This window comes from Patagioenas fasciata, chromosome 7 (genome assembly GCF_037038585.1).
Source record: "Patagioenas fasciata isolate bPatFas1 chromosome 7, bPatFas1.hap1, whole genome shotgun sequence".
In the NCBI taxonomy this organism is placed as follows: domain Eukaryota; kingdom Metazoa; phylum Chordata; class Aves; order Columbiformes; family Columbidae; genus Patagioenas; species Patagioenas fasciata.
This window is the reverse complement of record NC_092526.1, coordinates 5,986,618-6,008,825: the sequence shown is the minus strand read 5'-3', so window position 1 is coordinate 6,008,825 and position 22,208 is coordinate 5,986,618. Positions and strand designations below refer to the sequence as shown.

The window sequence follows — 22,208 nt, the reverse complement described above, 5'->3', positions numbered from 1 at the left end:
AATAAACTAAGAGACAGAAGCAATTTACTGACCTACTAGAAAATCTATGTTCTACTGACAAGGACATGTTATACTCAAAGTTTTTGATGACTTGAATATTTCTGAACAAACGCCTCTAGAAATACATGATTACAAATTCATCATGATTGTAGGACTCAATCTTGCTTCACTGGGAGTACTTCATGTGAAGTGTTGAGTGACATTTGAATATTCCCAGTCATTAGAGTCCAACTTCTTCTAGGTTTATAAATTCCATTCCCGATAACGTCTATTCTGACCTATTCTGTTCCTGATTAGGTCCTGATTAGGTCTGTGCAACTGAACTTAAGGAAAAAAAATTCAGACGAAGCAATACTTCAAAATAATTGAGATTTCTAAGTACTAATAATGGGTTTATTACTGTAGTGTACATTCTAATTTATTGCCAACTTCATCACTAAAAGCATGTGCACTAGAATATAAACTTTATGCATAAACCAGATTATGTATAACTGAATGTATTATTTTTTATTTTATTTACCATTTGAAGATACTGAAAAGCCTTTGAGATAAGGAATACTGCGAGATAATTTAAACCAATATTATAGTTATGAATATGTAAAAGTACTCTTCCAGGTTATTACCTTATTTATCACCTCATAAAATCTTTTTAAAATTAAATCCAGGCATGCACCATTTTTTTTAAACACTAATATAATACTTTATTTTCTAATATCTTAGCACTACCAGCTTCACTGTTTTATAAATGTGTAACAGCAACAACAGCTGCACTGTAACATGGGACATTTCATGCAGAAATGGATAGCTCTGCAAACTTAGATAATGGTTTAGCTACACATCAACCCAAGTAATTAGTCTCTTTTTTCTGATTACTTGTCCTTTGGAGGGTCACTTTAAGCTTATTCCATGTGACATTTAAAGTACACAATCCAGCTCACTACAGCATTTTCCAATAAAAAAATTTCATTTGAATTCACAATACTATACATAAACCACTGCGTTAATGTTTGAACACCTTCACGTGAAAAAGTTGCATTGTATAAATATCTCTTCCAAGATCAGACGGAAAAAGAAAATTGAGATGCCATTGGATTTCCCCAACCAAGAAAGCTAGAGCTGGCATGTCAGAAAGATGCTATGTTCTGTATCAGAAATCCTGGGTAATATATCAAACAATATAATTTACACTAAGAGTATATTCATCTATAGTAAATAGGAAAACAAGAATATGAAGCAAATAAGAGAAGAAATTCATACTTCAAGGGAAAAGGTTGTCAACCATAAAGACTCTCATAATAAGAATTTACACAGGTTTACCGGGAAACTAATTATTTGTAACATCAATTATTAAATGTGTAAGATATTAAAATCAAAGTCAAGGAGACAAAGTTACCATTTGGCACTGGATAAAAGATTACGGAGACAATATCAGACAGCTACAATATATAATTCTTGACAATCTCTTGCACACATTTTCAGCTTTCAAAGGCCAAATCTGGGCCAAGTTTTAAAGCGAAATAATTATTACAAAAATCTAATGCATTTTTTTCACAATTTTTATATTGAATTTGACATCCTATTTGAGTAAAATCTCCGTCAAGATGACACTTGTTCTTTAATTTGCACAATATTAATGAAGGAAAGAAGATACACCCACCATGCCCCCAACCTGATTTCCTTCTAATGTTTGTTCAAATTCCTGAAATTTTACTTAAAAACTGGAATAATTATTACTTTCCTAGAAAGCAATAGGATATTTTTCTGTACTCTCCTGCCTGGCGCACGTAAGAGAATAAGCGAAGAAGAATTCTTTACTGCTTATCACAAATTCTGGAAAAATGTTCAGGTAAGTCAACAAATGTCCTTAATAATAGATTTGTGGACTTACTCCACTAAAGAGGCAAAAAAGAATGTGCAGAAATGAGAATGAACTTTTACCCTGGATTATTCACAGCAAAGACATTGAGTTACTTTCATTATCAGTGTAGTGGGGGTGAGACGAAAAACAAACTAAAGACGACAGAAAACTGTATATGAAGAAATAGTATACCAGTCTATTTACACAGCTTACACTTAATTATACCTCATTTTTCCTTTGGCCTCCTGTAAACCACACTCAGCTGCCAATTCAGTCAACTGTCAGTTAAGTCAGAAGGAATATAGCTCATAAAAACAGTCCTCTTAGTTCCTACCTCTATTTCCAATAACATTGAAATGCAATTACATTTTACTAGGACTTGCTACCTCTTTCTGCGTTGCTATGCTTATAGGAAAATCTGGGTTAAATCCATGAAGGAGCATTTCCCAAGATACTCAAAACCATGTAATTCTGGTAGTGACATCATTCATCCCCACTTACCTTGATGTCACTTCCATTTAAACACATTCTGTTTATGCGACTGCCATTTGGTCTGCTGGAATCAATCCAATAGATGAACTCTTCTCTATAGTCAAAGTCTATTGCAATCACATTGTTCAGCCCCTAAAAATGGAAGAAAAAAGTTTGTTTATTCAAGTGTTTGAACACAAACTATTCGATAGCATTCAGAATGCAAAATACATTGCATGTAATATTCAAGATGTCTTATTTTACCAAGTGCATATATTTGGACTGCCTCTCTCATTTTTCCATACACTAGTTGTAATCAATCCGAATAAGATAAAAATTGTAACAGAAATAAGTCTGGTAAAAAAAGAACTATCTCACTTCAAAAATGCAGGTGACATACAAAACTAAATGATGCTTCTGCTTTTTTCATTCTTATTACTACAACGAAATTTAATGGTAAGTAGTGTAACTCTTGCTCAATATCTCTTGCTCAATTCCTCTGCTAATTACTACCTTTGGCATCACTTTAATATTCATAACAGTAAACTTGGAAATAGCATAAAATTCATCCTGTTTATTTAAAGAAATAATTTCATTATTAATATGACTTAAGCAGGAATCCAAAACTGTGATGTTCAAAAAAGCATTAATTTTAATTCCTGAATAAGAAAGTTTTAAATTCTTAGCTATTATAGGTACTGTGTAGATATGTATGTGTATACAAACAAAGGCAGTATAAACATTAAGTGTGAAAGTGAAGAGATGTAGCAGGCATCTGGAAGTCTCCTATGTCTCCAATTACTAAGCCAGTACATTGTAAGAAGGAGCACTGATCACATTCGACATACTCCTATAGGTTGGAAAGAAGAGTCATAGAATAATGGCTTTTCATCCCAAATGGCAGATAAGAGAGGGATTCCATTCAGATGATGGCTTTTATTTCCTTATCTGAGAACAGGAAAGCCTTGTCCCATAATCTGCTTAACATTTTGCCATGTAGCAAAATAACAATTATTCTTAACATATTAATACAAAGATGTTGTTATCAATCAAATACGGAGCAGCAGTGGTAAAAAGAATGGATGCAATTTGCACTCCGTGTAAAACCGCAGGATCAAATAATCAGTTCCGTTATCAGCCCAATGACATTCTACTCTCAGGTAGATCAGTAACCTCCCTTGTTAACATAACTCACAGTTGTGGAGGGGATGTGCTGGACTAACCAACTCTAAAATACTAAGAGCAACAAAATTTAATCGTACAGAAAGTGATACATGGCGTTTCTGCCAGATACTAGAGTATAATACTGTAAATCTATCTTTTAATCAAAATGTAGAAGGCGTCATAAACCATCATTAAAGAAAGCCTTAAACAATCCAGTGTTGGAGGACCACTCTCATTTTCAAAAATCCCATATCCATGCACCCAGGTCTTTAACAAAACCAACGGCAGCTCTGTCAGTCATAACTGTGCTGCAAAACCTTTCTCCTGTCTCTTTTTTCTACTAGGAGCGTAAATGCATCTGCAGATAAACCTCCACCCCAAATTCTTAACAAAGGAGACAAGTGAATGAATATAAAAGACTATGACAAATTTATAATGTCAGTAATTTGTATAAAAATTAGCCATACACCTACATATTCTGCAACACTGCATGTTTTTTAAGAATCCAGACTAATAAAGAGAATTGACTCCCTGTAAGATTTTGGCTTCGAGTGTTCTATTTTGGGTCAGTTTAGTTCCAATATTTATCAGAAGATCAACAGGTAAAATTATTTCTGTTCTTCTCCACTATGGTTCTCTGTAATCTGCATGTCATTTTTAGGTCCCCCTAGCATAATTCTATGTCATTTCTCATGTAATCTGCTTTTAGAAGGAATAGGGTCCCTTTCAGATGGCATCAGCTGCATTGGTCTCCCCTCGTTTTGGTTGCTGCTGTTACACACAGCACATGGTGTTCTAGGCCATGAGTTGCTTTCCCTTGGTGCCCCAATTAAAAGAATGCAGATAAACCCCGCAAATAATGAGGAGGAAGGTTCTCTCTCTCTGCTCTGTCTATGGAATCCTAAGGATTTTGATGAGTAGGAGCGAAGGAAATGATAGGCAAAGAACATACATGAGACACAATTTGAAGAGTTGCACTGTATGCAAAAAAAACCAACCAACCAAACCAAACAACAAAAAAAGAGACAAAAGAGCTGTCATGTAACAACCCAGAGAAGACTGAACGAGCTCCTACTTTCAGCTCCTTTACTCTGAGTTTATGTGAACAGGTGTTAGAATGGCAAAGCACAGATCAAATACACAGAGAAGGGCAGTTTTGCTCCTTTGCCAGAGCAGCTCTGGTATTTGCCTTCATTTGGTAGATACGTAAGAAAGAGTCGATCTGTCACAACACGATGAGGAGAAAAAGATGTCCTTATGAGGAAGACAGCCCACCTCTTCTGCTGGTATAGCTCCCTCTTCTGCTTTCAAATGTGAGTGCTTTTAAAAGTGCCATATTTATAGGATCAAAGGCCAGTAGGTTCAATAATAGGAATATTTAGTAGCCTAGTTGATTAATATGACATGGAAAACACAGATTCTCTTCAACGGTTGGAGCTACACAGTCTGTAATGCATTGGAGTCCATTAAATTCAAGACTGATGAAGCTCTGAGCCAATCTGTCCGCAGCAATCATAAAGATAATTAACTGTTGTTCCCCTCTTTTCATAGGCTTCTATTACTAAATATACCAGCAAAACAGGAGAGAGGCAGTGAGATGTAAACGAGAAGCAGTCAGAAGGATTTCAGAAGAACAAACAGACTTGAATGCAATGCTTGCTATGCTTAAATAAAATCAATGTTTAATGCAAGATGGTTAATTTTGTGATTACTGTTGTGAAGACCTGAACACCTCTCTTGTGACATTAAGATGCACAGAGTACTGACACAAGAAGTCAGAAAAAGCCTAATGCTATTGACTGGCATAACAGATTTCCCTAATCTTTCTAATTAGTACTCAAGTTAAGAGATGGTTTTATTAAAATATATTTTGAAACTCTAATCTATGGTAAGTAACTACACTTAGGTGAAGCATAGAAGCAGAGCAGAAACTGCTACAATGACAGCTCTATACTTACTGGGTGACTTTCTACTTTTGTAGTTTTTCAAATCAAGTGTTTTTCCTTTAAAATAATTTGCAGTAATTACATAAAAAGTTAGATTTAGCTAAAGATATTTGTTCACGTATTGTAATACCATAAATCTCAAAATTCTGTGTCTACATAAATAAAAATGTATTTGGGTTATGACAGTAAGTAGCTCAAATAACACATGGCCAAATACTTTTTGGGGTTCTTTTTGCAAACTGAAATATACATATTGCGATGGAAGAAGATCACAAATGTATTTTTTTAGTACATCAGAATGACTGACAAAACAACTGCCTGAGCTTTAGTCATGTCAAACTCAGCTAAATCAGGCGATTTTAGATATTATAAAAACTGTGGAGGTACTGCAGTTGTTCTGCGGTGCATACAATGCCAATTGTAGGATGATGTTTCTGTCAGTTGCACACTTTAGAAAAGAATAAAAGTATTGAGTTAAACTTAGAGCATGGTACTATGATTATACCTGTTTCAACAAAGTGTAGTTGGATCCATCAGTGCTAATTTTTCTTATTTCATGATGATCAGCCAGAATTAAGAAAGGTTCCTCATCTAAACCCCGGGAGAAAGAATATATTAGACTAGCTTTTATGTTAATTTATGGAAAATCAGGAATACAATGCTGAAATACAGATGGCTTGAAAAATAAATGTTACATGCTCTGATCAATGTTATGGATGAAAGAAATATTTAAGACATTCAAATGTTCCAAGAAAGATCAATGATGCAGTATAAAAATGAACAAAGCAATTAATTAGTATATCTTTCAATGTAATTTAATTTTTTGCCTTTGTAATATGGGAACCATACTGTATTTTATGCTAATTTATTGTCAGAGATTAAATTTGAAATATGACTTGTTTTAATTTCAACATTCACTTTCAAATTACTAAGACTATTATTTGTCACAGTTGCAAACCAAGCTTGTTTTGACCATTGCTTTTTGAGATTTCAATCCTCTGAAAATTACAGACATAAAGAAACAGTTATTCGGATAAAGCTTGGTTCTCTAATTCTGAACTGAAGCCAGATTTGGCTTTTTTACCCTTGGCTTTCCAGTTTATCAAAAAATGTTCCTTCAGATATTCATTCATGCCACAACTTACTTTGCAACATCTCTGATGCTGATATACATAATAGTAAAAAAAAATATATATATATAATATAGATTTAAAGCTGTCTTTATTTTAGCTCTATTAAGAGGGACTTTAGCTAAAATAAATAAAAAACCCTGCTAATATTTAAAAATGTATTTAAGATTAGTATCTACTGCTCATACACTCCAGAATGTAATGTCTTGTCTCACCTACTCTTGTACTGAATACCTTGTACCACCTTGCTTGCATTTTTTATTCAACCCTAAGATATTCTCCAGTTCTCAAATGACCTGAGCGCCATCCTCAGCACTTGCTGTCTGCAGTTTGTGGAGAATGGCTGTGATGCTGTGCTCTGTTGTGAAGAGTTCAAGGCAACTTTTGCAAGAAATCAAGCATCAGGTGTGTTGGCACCTCCTCGCAGCACAACCATCCTTGCCACAGCACAAACAGCTTTGTCATGATCACTTTAGAAGTTTGATATACAACTCCAACTGTTGAGATTTGATATATGACGAGTCCAATAAAGTGCACTGTGATGTGCTCCAGCTCCCCTCCTCGTTTGAGTGATCTATGGCTTCTAAATAGATGAGTAGCTTGCAAGGTATGAGGTGGGAGTAAAGCCAAATCCAGGCTGTATTTTTGCCCTCTCCTGTGCTTCCTCAGGGAAGCAGCCTGAGACAGAACATGAGGCAGACAGAGTTTCCAGGTTTCTTGTCATTTAGAAAGAAAATAGAAGTTCTTTGATATTTAAAAAACAAAACACAAAGGACTTCGTGCAAGACTGGAATAAGGAGTCTGCTCAATATGAAGGTTGAAGGAAATCCAGCAGAATGTAGTAATGTGGGTTTTTAAAATGATTTTTTAATGTTTTTCCCCCCGTTGACATTTTGCTCTTCCTTTCACTGATCTAGTGAACCTTGCTCACTGAAGCACATAAAAATAACATCAGTGCCATGGACACAGGTGTGAGGAAATAACCAATGTTCTTATATATCTTGAACTTTACTGCGTATTACATATAAGACTGCAGAATTTCATATGTTATAGGAATAATGGATTTTGCAATTTCTATTACTTTTTCCTGTTCTTCTTTTTCATACCAGGGAGGTTGACGTATATTCTAATTATCTAATGATGAAGACATAAACCAGCAGAAGTCTTTTAAACACTTATCATAAACATACTATTATCATATGACTCAGAAGTAGAATTAAGTGATGTATTTTAACTTTTCTAATACTTTTTCTAATAAAGTTACTAATTCAAACTTCCATAATCCACTGTGACTCTTCACTAAAAATTATTTGAGTATAATACATGCTAAAAATAGAACTTCTTATTACATTCAGACATTGAATCACATTCTTATTGTTCATTAAAGTAGTGTGCTTCAAAGTAACTCAGTTTACCTTTCATAAAGGGTAACACAGACCTTGGGGATAAGGTATCACAGAAATTATTTTGCATACAGCAATGAATTAAAAAAAAACCAACAGTGATACCTGAAAGGGATTTGCAGCCATGTAGGTTATCAGGTTGTATTTCATACCCATCCGCACACAAGCATTTGTAAGTCCCATATGTATTGATGCATTGCTGGCTACAGGGAAATCCCGATGAACACTCATCAATATCTACACATGTTTTGCCATCATCCTTCAGCCGGAATCCAGGCCAGCATTTGCACTGGGAAACAAATACAAATAGATTCATTTTGAATTACTGATTGATTCTGCTTGTTTTCTTAAGGACTTTCTTCTGAATATGATAGCATTATAACTTTTTTCTTGCAATCTCAGTTTTTCAAGTAACATCTTTCTTACATTGCTTTTTATCCTGTTTACAGGCAGACATACCCACATTTCTTTTCAACTATTGCTGGTGCGATCCTAAGTACCACTCCTTACAAAATAACCCTGCAAAATGAGTAATTATTCTTTCTTCTTTAAGTGAAGAAAAAGTAAAATAACAGCTGACAAACATGGAAAGGGTTCTTTCATGAAAATAATGATGGATGAACCCTTTGGAGTTCTTTCTTTTCAAGTATACACACGCTTTTTGGTAAAGTTATACAGGTTTTAATCAATTTTCTTGAAGCACTGATAACATCTCGCATTCTGTGTAACAGGTACAGTAATATGAATGAGAACTCTTGAAGGTGATTTTTACTGATGTCTGCTGATCACCATGGCAAGCTTATGACATGCAACGTGAGTGATGGAAACTACAAATGGGTAGAGAGGTTTGGAAACACGGGCATATTTTCAGCAACAGAAAACTTCATGTCATATTCCTCCCTGTATCCTCTACATAATTCTCTGCAGAGACCCATGATGTTTTCTCCCTGATGACGCTACTTCAACAAAGTTTTTGCTGTACCCAACTGAGTCTCCAGCTCTCTAGTCTATGGCCTCCTGACATGGCTTCAGAGGTCTGAACACCTTCAGAGCTATCCCATGTTGGACAGATGTTATTTACTTCTCAGCGGGTCAATATTCTATTAAAAAGATGAAATGTTTAGGGGTGCAGTCAGGGTTACTTCAGAGTTAAAACTGTGAAAAAATCTCTCATCTATTCTCAGCTTCTATTTACAGCTTAGTGCAGCCAGTGGCCAGGGTTTACCTACCACCCACAAGTATTCTCCTGCACGCCTCCAGGCCAAAGAGCAGATACAGGTGATTCAGAAAACACCATCACATGCAGACAACTAAAGATTTTATTCTGCAACTTAGGCAATTCAGTGCTCTGTACTCATCGGTATGAGTTGGTGCCTTTAAAACATTGTACGTTCTTTTCCATAGGTATAAAATATGCATTTTACTTTTCTTTTTTTATACAATTGGCAATTGTTTGTTTACTGGAAATAAAAATCTGAATGTCCTTACTATGATAGGTAAGCTGTTTCATCACAATGAAGTACAGCACAAGTTCTATTATAACCACACAGCAGTTAATAATTAAAAATTTGCATTACATGACACCACATTTTGTAATTACTCACCTTGTATCCAACAGGAAGATCCTGACAATCTTGAGAACAGCCACTAACTTTCTTACTGAGGCATTCATTAATGTGGCAGCTTTTCTCATCGGATCCATCACTACAATCTTCTTTGTTATCACAAACAGCAGTTTGAGGAACACACTTGCCATTTTTGCACATGAAAAAAGAGCTGTTACATGACTGCTCTGAAAAACAGAAAAAAAGAACACAACTTTGTGTAGTCTGTTAGTACTGGGAATGAATTTTCTCATGGACCGGCTGCAATGCATGCATGGGAGATGAAACAATTGTGTAAAAATTGAATATTCATTTTTTATTGATAGTTTAATTATACCTTCTACATTTCAGTCTCTTTAAAGGTTTATTCCTCTCCTGAGAAATGTGTGGATACTTCAACTTATTCCCTCCCACACATTTATTTTCATTTAATTGAGTATCCTCTCCCTTATCTCTGCACAAAATACAGTTCTATAGTTTGTAAAACTTGCAAAGTGTGGCTTCTCTCCCCCGTGGATGCTTGGGTTTTAGTAACATGACTGACTGAATTCTGACGCATTCTTTGTCTGAGGACACACATACGTGTTTGTTTTTTTCCTGTTGGGCAAAACTTGAATATGTCAGCTCAGCTACTTTCAGGTTCTTCATATCAGAATCACAGCATTTATTGTTAAAGGAAGATTATTGCCTTACCTCAAAGCAAACGAGTGATTTCCATCAAAAGTGGTATAAAGGACTGGGCTACTGTACAATAAAGTGGTAAGATCTAGACAGAAGAAGTGCTCTCTCAAAAAGCCACACAACAGTATATGATATCCACACCATGACTCATTTTCCACTTGAAGACCAGCCAGAGCTCAGCTAAGTTATGCCATTAGAAAATACCAATAGCAATAAATCACATTTGGTCAGTAATTTGCTAATAAGAATAAACCATTTTTTAGTATACCAAGAACAACCTAACATCCTCTTTTGTATGATCTACTTCAGTGTGATGAGTATATTAAACATATTAAATATTTTCAGAGCAAGCTATAAACTTAGATAATAATTTCATTAATTTTATTACATACATTTCTTTTAGTACTAACAGAATTTATGCATTAATGAACTAGAAGCCATCTTATGCCATAGGAACTAATAGCTTGAATTTTGTCAGCTGAGGTTTCGGATGCTGAGGACTGATAAATATTCTGCTTGCAAGACATGAGGTATATCACCCTGAAAGCAACTGGTGTTTTAAGATGTGAGGTTTTACATCTGCTAGTCTACAATCCTAATCTCTTGCATTTCAAAACGAAAGGCCACATGTTACCAAAAAAAATTAAATACAAACCTGAACTTTTGCATTTTATGTTTATAGGTGCTTCATCAGAATGGTCTGGGCAGTCAAAATCACCGTCACATTGCCACTGGGAATTTAACAGGCATCTTCCATCAGCACAAGTGAACTCTCCAGGACGACAGTGACGATATCCTAGAGACACAGCAATCAATAACTTCATAGTTGGCTTCATACTTTCAACATTAAATTTTCCATATGCAAGGCAATGTAAGTAAAGTAAAAAATAAAGTATTCTTAGAATCTAAAATAAAACTATTTTAAAAGAGATATTAAGAAATATAAAAGTAAAGTTTGCAGTCAAATAAGAAATCTCATGTTTGAAATCTTGATGAATTAGGCCATTAATTTTAACATCCTGACAACACCTTGAAAAGTCTGGTTTGGAATTTGATTCCTACTCTCTAGGAGCAGTTCCCTTTCTCATAAAAGAATGTAACCCTTTCCTAAAATTATGTTATAACAACTTTACCATACTAGTCACACATTAAGGTGTGTATTTGATTACAAACTAACAGAAAATTGCATTGCAGCTGTGCAACACACAACAAATGTTGCTGTAGATTTCTATTTACTCAATAGAAATTAAATAGAGCCAGTGCCCGAAAGGCAGGTCCATATTACAATTAGATCAGGAACTTGTGCATCCTCTGCTTCTGTCGCAGTTTCTTCCTTCTTTCTCTTTTAAACTCTGTCAAACTATCACTATTTATCTGTCGGTATTTTAAGGGACCATGAATGTATATATCAATATTTTGCAGGTGTGACTGACCCATTGCATTGCTGTTATTGATACTGTATGTGTAGTTCACTGGTTTCCAATTGGTTATCTGTCATTAATAAATCAATAACTTGCTTTGATCCTGGTTTGGTTTAAACCACTTGAACTAAGCAGTTTTTCCGTACAACAACTTATTGTAACAAACTGCCCCTTTCAAAACTCCATATCGTTTACATAACCCAAAAGCAAATGGAAGGTGTGTTTGTTCCCTTCTTTCTTCAAGGATCTAGAAGTGTATGCTGGCGAGCAGCGTGGCAAGGGAGGAGCAGCAGAATGAACCGGCTGGTAAGGAGAACCCAACACCCTCACTAGATGCACTTCAGGATTTTATTTCACACGAGCTCTCCTCTGCTCTTGTGGACTTCACGCCCGCTACTGGCTGAAGTGTATCATAGAATCATTTTAGTTGGAAGAGACCCTTAAGATCATTGAGTCCAACCATAACCTAACTCTAGCACTAAACCATGTCCCTAAGAACCTTGTCTAAACACCTGTTAAACCCCTCCAGGGATGGTGACTCCACCACTGCCCTGGGCAGCCTGTTCCAATGCCTGACAACCTTTTCTGTCAAGAAGTTTTCCTAATAGGTAATCCAAACCTCCCCTGGCACAACTTGAGGCCATTTCCTCTCATCCCATTGCTTGTTCCTTGGGAAAACACATATGTAAAACACCAGAAATTACAGACTGTGCATCTTAAATTCTGTTAGATGTTATACGCAATCAACTTTAAGTCACTACTATAGCAAATAATTTGTCATTGTAGCTCCAGTTCCAAGTTAATACTAAGTTGTATTCATTAATGCATTATTTAAAAGTTAACATTACAACTGTTTTAAAAAGTGAAGGGCTTTCTTTTTCAATAGTGACTGAAAGTCATAGACCTTGCAAAGGGCCTTAGAGTTAAGTCTGAAATTTTTTGGTTTACTCTACTTTTGTTATACTTGCCACATTCCAGAGATTCATCTGATCCATCTCCACAGTCATCATCATGGTCACATACAAACTGTTTGGGAATGCAGACTTTGTTATGGCACATGAAAGCATTCTCGTCACAAGTGTTATTAGGAGCTAAGGAAAATACAGTACATAAAAATAAATGAAATTGAGAACAGTAGGATTCAATGGAAATAACCAAAACTTTTGAGTCATACAAAGATCACCACACAACTCAATAGCAGAAAAAGCTACTCATCACCACAAAGATAGCTAAAAAAGTAAGGATAGCTAAAATCTCAGGTAATCCAGGAAAGAAAGGTCTCAGAAGCTGACACTGTCTACAACCAGCCAAAGGCCTGCCTCTGAGGACAAGAACATTTGGGAAGTACAGGTGTCCTCATTATGTTATACTATGTCTTGAAGAAAGATTCTTTAAAATCCATAAATACTCAATATATATAACTCTAGAAACAGTAAGTGATAGAACATGCATTTAGTGGAGAGAATAGATTTCAATATTTTTAACCTATAACATTATTATATATATTAATAGTATAAAATAAACCCCCTCATGAAACTACTACTGAACTCCTGACACTTTTAATAGAAACATATCTCAGAAGACTGGAAGTAATAGTTTATAGGGCAAGAGATGTCAAGATCTGAACAATCAGCCAGAATAAACTGGAGACAGAACTATATCTCCCGTTTTGATGCACAACCTCCCTGTTATGCAGCAGCATTTTCTTTGGGAAAAGGAATAAAACTGTGTAGTCAATAATGTGCTAATTTTCATCAGTAGATAAGTTGTATAATGTCTGTGATGTGACACACACACTGACTTTCAGCTGGTGTGCCTTGGTACATATTAACAAAACCTGAAGTAGTTAGGCTGGTTAAAACATCGAAGGATCCTGGTATGTATGCTCACATGTTGCCTATCGATCCTTACTGATAATCTTGACAGTATAAAGGTAAAATATTACAGCCATAAAAAACATCTGGTTATTGCAAAGGGAAAACTTCCAGGAAAATAAATATTATACATTTTTAACATGGTAACATACCGCAGCCTGCTGTGGAGAGCTCATCGCTGCCGTTCGGACAGTCTCTCTCACCATCACAAAGCCAGTTCCGGGGAACGCAGGCGTGGGAGCCCAAGCAACTGAACGTGTCTGCTGCACAGGTCACTGAACCTGAAAAAACAATATGTGAGCCTTGAAGGTGTTCTAACTGATCTCTTCAAGGTAATGGGTAACGACTGGGTAATGGTTTTTTATATTAAAATAAAGCTGAAAGAAGATTTTGTTCTTCACAGTATGAAAAACCCTGCTGGCTAAGACTGTATAATACAGGACAATTTTTACAATCTACTATTTCTTCCGCTCTGTCAATTTTTTCAGCTTTCTAATTTTCTGCAAGGAAGAAATAAACTGAATAACTTTTCAAACCAATTTGGTCTTTACGTTTGGCTGCGTGTTTGGAGTGACCAAACAAAGGAACTTATCTTGTAAACCACATAATCCTCACATCACTATATTCTATCTCAGGGAGCTAAAGGTATTCAAACCTTGCATGTGTCAGCCCCATGTAGAAGAGAACAATGTATACCAAGTACAATAGCAATGGGAGTAAGAAAATATCTGACAGTTCTAATGCAAGGAACTCATTGTCTATTTGATCATGATTTCTTTTTCAACAGGCTTTTCTCCAGGTAAGAATATTATATGCTAGGATTACTTTTACTTTGTTTGGAAGTAAACTTTGGTGCCATACATCACTTGATGTATTCTCCTAGATAAGTTAAATATACTTCACTAAAAAGGAGACATTGTATTTTCTATTAATTTAATTAGAAATTAATAAAATAGTATAACAAATTCCTTTTTTTTTTTTTTTGTACTATTTATGCAGGGGAAAGACAGCTCCGTTCACTTATCCTTATTTGCTATTTTTTGATACTTCTGGGGTTAAACTCATGTTCAATAAATACTGATCTTGTGAGAACGAAACATCTGAAGTCATCTTGACCTCTCTTTTATTCTTGCAAATCCAGTCTGCCTCCTGCTCCTAAGGAGAAATACCTAGAATGGATTTTTCCCTCTTCAGGCCTACAATTTAATGGGTGGACCTTCTTGTAATAAGAGATCTACAACGTACTGCAAGTCAAGATATCAAAAGAAGTAATCCTGAACAATCAATCAATAAGTAAGTGAGTAAATAAATAAATACACTGTAGCAACACTTTGCAATTTACTGGCCTTTGTCTTCCCCTCTCTTTTTCTACTTCCTGCCCTAAGTTTCCTATTAAGCTTCAGGCCTTGATGTTTCTTAGGGTTTGATGTTGCTCTCTAATAGTCCCACACGAGGTGCCTGTCTTCTCATTTCACACCTTCTCCTTCTCCTAGGGGAGGGAGGCAGAGAGAAATCCTCCCTTCTCAACAGACTTTGCCTCCAACTCCCCAGTCCTCAGCATGACTTGAATACTAGGACAAAATATTTTGTAGACTGATGTCAACTTGAAGTTGATGTAGCAATTCATTCATAGTTTGCCATATTAGAACAGTATAATTTCAGCCTTCATCCATTTCATTTGTTGGCATTTCCACATCTGTGTTTGATTCAGAAACTACTTTAACAAACCACAACACTGAACATAGGCTGATGAGATTTCTTCTCAGTCTACTTGACACTTCCAGTTAAGTTATCAACAATATTTTTCCTGTGGTATCACCCATGAAATACTGAATAAAATACTCTTTGTTCAATGGGCTTTAAGTAAGAGGATTTTTGAAAAGGAAGAAATATTTAAGAGGTAAAATTTGAAATTTCTAAATAGAAAATCTTAAAATACAGCACAGGAAGGGTTGGAATCAAATGAAATTGTGACAGCATGCCTTGAAACAATGTGGTTTTTCTTTTGGAAAGAATTCACTGACACATTTCCACTCAACTGAGCCCTAGAATGAAAGTAAAATTTTGAATTCCTTATGCAATTTGAAGGGTTTGGGAATTTGAGAGGAATATTTTACAATAATGCTTATGACTTTATATACAAAAAAAATGTAAAGGGAACTAGAGAAAAAAAAGAAGGAAAAAAAGCAACTTTAGAGTGTTCAGGCACCTACCACTGAAATGTAAAACTGAAACAGCGATACAGGGGTTTTACCTCAAGGATGGGAACTGGAGAAAAGTTTGGTTCTCCTTTTGCCCATGCTGGTGTGCCATTCACTTCTTCACTGACAGACCACACACAAATCATAGAGTCCCTGTAAAAAGGTATCTAGCTGTTGGTTGGAGGGGGCTGATGGAAGATACCCTCTAATATCCTGTCCTTAAAGCACATTTGCTTTGGAGATGCTGTACCTGCTCCCCTTCCACCACTCTCTTGGATCACGTGGTCTCTTTCTGTACCCTTGATCTGACACACAATACAGAACGAAAATTATTCTACTTACCACAAACAGCATCGCTCTCATCTAAACCATCTCCACAGTCATCCTCACCATCACAAGTCCATTGCTTAGAGATGCATTTGTTTGCAGAGCAAGCAAATTGATTCCATGAACAAGATGAATCTAGGAATGACATCAGTCACTGCATTTGTCAGGGTCACAACGACACCCCTGTATTTTCTAGCAAAGTTTAGGAATCTCCACGCTGCTCCTCTCTGTCCTCCCAGTTTTCGTGTATTGAAACATGGTATAATCCTAATCTCAGTATTCAGGTTGATATCAGTTTGTCTAAGAGTTTGCATTCATCAATATAAAAATCAATAAAAAATAAAGAGTAAACCATTCAAAATGTTTACATTCAAATATTTTAAACCATTTTGCTAGTTGGATGAGGACAAACACTTCAAAACATTAGTCTTGATTGTATATTTGGATGTTATAACTATAATGAATTGCTTTAATTTGGTAGCAGGGCAGAGATGCCACAGCCTCCCTCTTGGTACTGCAGTATTTAAATGAATCTTTAAAAGATTTCATGTTTTTTTCTCTCACAAGAAAACTGCTGTATATTTGTATTCTGTTGTCCCATTGACACTTTTTTAGATACTGAAAATAACGGCATGCTTCTGCATTTCAAAATCAGTCTGTACAACTGTTCTTAATAAATGCTGCTATTATGACCTTTCCTGAAAACTTCAAATCATCTGCTTTTCCCAGACTTCTTTTTTTAAGAATAAAATTTATTTTGTTTTATCTGATGACAAAAAAATACCAATATTAACAATAAAATAATTTTAGGTAATACAATCTGAATTTAGAAGTAGAGTGCTGTAACAACTACCTCAAAATCGGTAAAAGCAATAAGGAAAAAAAGAATGTACTAAAGCCCCTTCCCTCTCTCTCAAAAAAACTGACTAATAGGTTTTACAGTATCGTATGTAAGTATGTATGTATAATAAAACATGGAAACGTGAACACTGAGTCACACTTAAAGAATGTGGTCAACCCAAAACTGCACAGTAGTCCCTAATTTTGAAGTTATAAGATTTATATATACCACGTAAACTGCAAACCAAACACAGAAGCGCATTAATGCGAACTGGGTCACAAAGACAGTAACATAATTCAGTCATGTTAGGTAGCAGAGCAAAAAAAAAAGATAAAATCAGGTTTTATTTAAGTGGGGAATGGGAAAAGTTGATACTTCTTTTGCTGGTTGTTGCTACAATTCAATTATAGAATACTCTGTTCAGGTAATCTGTACAAATTTAAGTTAAAATACTCATATGAGCAAATCAACTTGCACTGCTCTACAATGAGGGAGCGTCTAAGAATCTTGAAAGATCCAAGACAAAACAGACCATTAACCCAATTCACAGTTAATTCTGCATTTTATTCACATCAGTTTTGTTTTTACTTTAAATAATTATATTTCCATAGCTTCTGAGGCAAAGAAATATGTATTATTGTTTCATAAAGGTCTACTGTTGTTACTCACTGTTGGGAGTCACAAGATATGAACTAGTTATATCTATAAAGTTGTCCTAATGAGGAATTATGAAGAATTAATTAAACTGTGATATACTAAAGCAACAGAAAAGTCTGTATACAGGTACACCTTTAAGAGAAAAAATGATTTGATAGGGCTTTCATTCTCGCATGAGATAGGGTTAAAAATATTGGCAGCATGAAATATGAAAGAGTTGAATCTGAAAAAATATTGAAGACCTTTTTGTATAGCTCTGGATTCAATCTCTAAGATAAAAATGCATATTTCTTTCTGTTTTCAAAGTGCATTACTGATTACAGAACTACAAATAAGAGAAAATGCTCACCACAGTGCAGTTCATCAACTCCATCCTCACAGTCTTTCTGCCCATCACAAAGCCAGGTGGTCAGAATACATCTTCCACTAGGACAACCAAAATAATTTTCTTCACATGTGGGTTTGTTTTGAACTGTGATAAAATAAAGAATGTAATGTAAAATGGTCTCTACTAGTATGATTAGGAGCCTAACACATTTCTGCTAAATTTCTGAATACTAATGGACAAAGTGCTTATGTCTAAAAATGAAAAAAAAAAAGTCTATTTATTTTAATTTTGTTTATACAAACTAGAAAATAGTGATAGTTAAATAGTTTAGTGAGCTGAAATTATTTATTTAGAAAAGAATCAAAGCATAGCTTCAACCTAAATTAAAAGGACCTATAGAGGAAAGTAGTTCAGTTTCTGCATTTTGAGCCCAGGTAGATCAACACGGCTTATTCTTCTACATCAGCTGAAGAAACTGTCCTTCTGACCTATCTGCCAGCATCTACAAGGTAACCTAATTGTGGCAGTATTTTTGTCACATTCACTGGGATAAGCTACAGATCTGATGCATGCGCTGACTGGAGCTGTATCACTGATGCTGGAGCCAGAGAGTTACTTTGTCACGAATTATAAGTTCTTCTTTGCCTTTTTTCATTGTAGAATATGAAAGTCATTTAAGGTGTTACATTTATGCATGCTTAGAAAACAGATATGAGAAAAGAAAACATACCATATATTTAGTTTCATGATGTATGCACAAGTACTAGTCTAATGAATGGTGCAAGCTTTTTGCAATATCTCAAGCAAGGTCTCTGCCTGGGAAAACCCAGTCAATATACACTACTTCCAATATTGGAGATCACTGAAGCTCTGCCAAGGTTTCTATTATTCCCTTAATGTATTGGAGCTATTCATACTGTTTCCCCTCTTTTCTCTCTCATTAAGAAAGTTAAAGTTATCATATTTATGGCTTCTACAGCTATATGGATAGAAAATAAAAAGAAAGGATAAAGAAAGGAAAGGGATGCCTGTGGTGACTGGGTAGATATTAAAGATTGTCTAAGTATAGCCACCCCTAAATGAATATTTTGCCTTAATTTTCTTTAAGAACAATGACACTGAGCAAAGACTGTTAATGGTAATTATCATATTTGCAACAGAAACAACACTCAAAAACTTAATGTGCCCAAAGAGTTGGTCAGTTTAGAATGAAATGGCAAAGGAAATAACAGGTAGGTTGAACTGGAATGGTATTGCTTCCAAGTAAAGGGAAGAATGATTCAGGCAATTAGCTATACATTAAAATGATGGAACACTTGGCACACATTTGAAAGTCAGAAGAAAAGTAATACAAATAAATGGACAATGGAATAAAATGCAACATTAGTTCACTTATATGATATTGGTTTACTGAAGCCATAGCATACTTCCTTCAGAATCTTCTTCGGTATGAAAAAAAAAATATACACAAAGGAAATAAAGTAAAACTAAGATAATTTGAACTCAGTGAAGCAGATATACAGCAAATTCTAAAGGATTATTAGATAATCTGGGGACTATGGAGATTAGAACAAAATTCGTAATTTAATATGCATCTGTTTTATAGGGAGGATGAAAGTTCTTAATATCAGGTTCATTGACGTTAGTGCTGAAGGTCTAGGTTCCTTCTAGATCCTGGTAATACTTTCAGCAATAAAGCTAGCACAAAATATATGAGAATTCTGACAGAGACTTTTGGTGACCAAATGGGCTCATCACGCAGCAAACCAGAATATTAAATGGGAATAATCAGATGATGTTAATTGATAGTCCAGCAAATTTGGATTCTAATTAACAACATAAAATCAAACGTTTTGTCTTTACTAATTAATAACACTTATTAAATAGTAAATATTTTTACTAAATAATAATTCTTAGAAGAAAGAGAAGTATTGGTCAAAGGAAGACAATTACAATCTGGCATGAGTCAATTGTGAAAACAAACAAACAAATTTAAAATGTGTTTTCGTTGATACAAGACAAAAGTTAGACTTCATTTGCTCTACTGGATGCTGGTCTGGTATATGCAAGAGAGATGCAGGTTGAGATGACTAAGATGACACAGACACACATCCCTATCTGGAAAGCAGGAATTCTAAATGCTTTGGCTTATTCCCCATTGCATGTAAGGAGTAAGAATATGATAACTGAAGGACTACAAGGTCCTTCTCAGCGTAACAACAGCTATAAACTGGAATACGTGTAGACTAGAAATTAAAAAGTGAATGAGGTTCTGGAAGAGGATAGTAATAGAGTACTAGGAGCAAAAAGGTCTTATTTTTAATTCTATAGATCTTTGTACAAAAGCTCAAGGTGCAGAAGAGGAGACACAGACTTCACATCCCAAAACTTTTTTTGCTAGAGCACTGCCTCCAGTTTGATCAGAATTTCTTAGGATGGGTCTAATCCTACAAATATGTATCAACAAACTTGTGTCCATTAAAGTATTCTCATTCTAAATACAGATTATCACTTATTTATTTATCAGTGTGTTTCATATTGTATTTAATATTCTCAAACTTAAATGAGGGCTTCTGAATAATAAAGGAGCGAACATACAAATGCTATCCTTCATTAGGTTAGAATTAAATATTGTGAATAATTCATGGGTTAACATTAAATATGGTATTAAATGTCTCAGCACTTGCGGTTAAGGATATTTATATTCATTCATCATAAAGAATTTCATTTGTACAACACTTCAGAATTTAGGGTAATCCAAATAACCTGAGAAAGAATAGAAAGCAGATGCTAAAACTGTGATAATGGGATAATGAGAATTTCTCAAGACTGTAGAAGAGACTTACACAAAACTATTATACTCCTGCACAAGGGATCTTTCCTTCCATCACTATTAGATAGGCTCAGATGGCAACTATATAAACGTTAAAAACTTCATGCTAACTTCTGAAGTTCATTAACACTCCAGTCATTCTGATGAAAACTGCATCATAAAGTCTCATGTAAGTAGAGGCTTTCCTTCAAATTTATATAAGCATATACCTTGAAAAATGTGTTTCTATTGTGCTAGTATTCTGCCTTCTCATGAAAAACCGTCAGATGAGAAAAAAATAAGACTTTAAAACGGGGGTGTCAAACTCATTTTCACCAGGGGCCACATTGCTCCTACATTCGTAGAGTCTTAAAATTACATTTGGCCCTTTGAAGGCAACTGTGAGGCTGATGTGGTCCCTGCTTCAAAACATCAAGTTTGCTTCTTGTTTCTTCCACACATGGTATTTACCTCAGTTCTTGTTGTTATTGGTTCTTTGCTCATCTCTATTAATAAGTTTTTCATATGATTCGCTTTCCAAGACACTAAGTATATGATTCCCGTCCCCCCCCCCGCCCCCATGTCATAGGGTGCAATGCCTTTCCCTAGAAGAGCAGAAAAAGACAGGAAAACCCTAGAAAAGTAACACAATCCCCAGTTGTAAACAGCTCTTCCACAAGCTGCAATCTCAGCTCTGGGACTGGGACACAAGTGTACCATGATCTCTTTGTACTGGCTGAAAAGCAGAGCAACCACAAAAGCAATAACCCTGGAATCTACCCTGGCAGCTGAGCCAAAATAACTCAATAAAATAAAGGAGAAAGTTTAAAAAGTAAATAATAAAAGAAATATCATCAACGAAAGTAGTAGCTAATAAAAGTTCCGGAGTGATTGTGTTGAACCTGATGTTTTAATGACTGATGTTTTACTTAAACAAAAATGATTAATGACAGACATAACCTTGAGGAAACAGAAAAACCGACATTAGAGATTTCTTCAGAGAAATGCATTAGTAATATGTAATAATTTGCATAATCTAATGAAACACAAAATAAAGATTGGTGAAAAAAAACTGCATTCAGCATTATATTAAGCTTGGCTTTAACTAAAGTATTGACTGAACAAGCATTTTGCAATACAATTAGAAAAAAGAATATAGGAATATATATTTTATATAGAGAGGAATATATTTTTCAAAATGTAAATTATTTTTTTCTTTTTCACAGTTACCTGGGCATTTTAGTTCATCTGTATAATCTCCACAGTCATTAGATCCATCACATATCCATTCTGGCAGTATACAAAGTGAAGTTGAATTACAGCTAATAAATCCTGAAGATTTTATTCCAAGTTTATAGAAGTAAGCACAGTTTGTGTTATCTGCAAAGAGACAGCAAATTACTATATCACACCTAATAGAGATTGAAAGTCTTATAGATTGGTTCCCGGTTCACTCGAGCTTGTTCAGACCATGCAGCTGCTGGTATCCA

At 35.1% G+C, this 22,208-nt stretch overlaps 1 protein-coding gene across 4 annotated transcripts in view; it reads right to left on the bottom strand.

The window, feature by feature from the left end:
- LRP1B (LDL receptor related protein 1B) overlaps positions 1 to 22,208 on the bottom strand; it is a 687,296-nt gene that overhangs the window by 111,518 nt on the left and 553,570 nt on the right. For 3 of the 4 annotated variants that reach the window (XM_065840662.2, XM_071810731.1, XM_071810730.1), the window contains exons 49-58: positions 21,949 to 22,098; positions 17,928 to 18,050; positions 16,096 to 16,215; positions 13,705 to 13,833; positions 12,632 to 12,769; positions 10,913 to 11,053; positions 9,577 to 9,764; positions 8,078 to 8,261; positions 5,945 to 6,030; positions 2,360 to 2,482 (exon numbers count right to left, since the gene is read on the bottom strand). In XM_065840662.2, coding sequence (XP_065696734.1) covers positions 2,360 to 2,482; positions 5,945 to 6,030; positions 8,078 to 8,261; positions 9,577 to 9,764; positions 10,913 to 11,053; positions 12,632 to 12,769; positions 13,705 to 13,833; positions 16,096 to 16,215; positions 17,928 to 18,050; positions 21,949 to 22,098 — 1,382 coding nt within the window. The remainder of the gene's footprint in view (positions 1 to 2,359; positions 2,483 to 5,944; positions 6,031 to 8,077; positions 8,262 to 9,576; positions 9,765 to 10,912; positions 11,054 to 12,631; positions 12,770 to 13,704; positions 13,834 to 16,095; positions 16,216 to 17,927; positions 18,051 to 21,948; positions 22,099 to 22,208) is intronic. The other variant, XM_071810729.1, reaches the window with a different exon arrangement.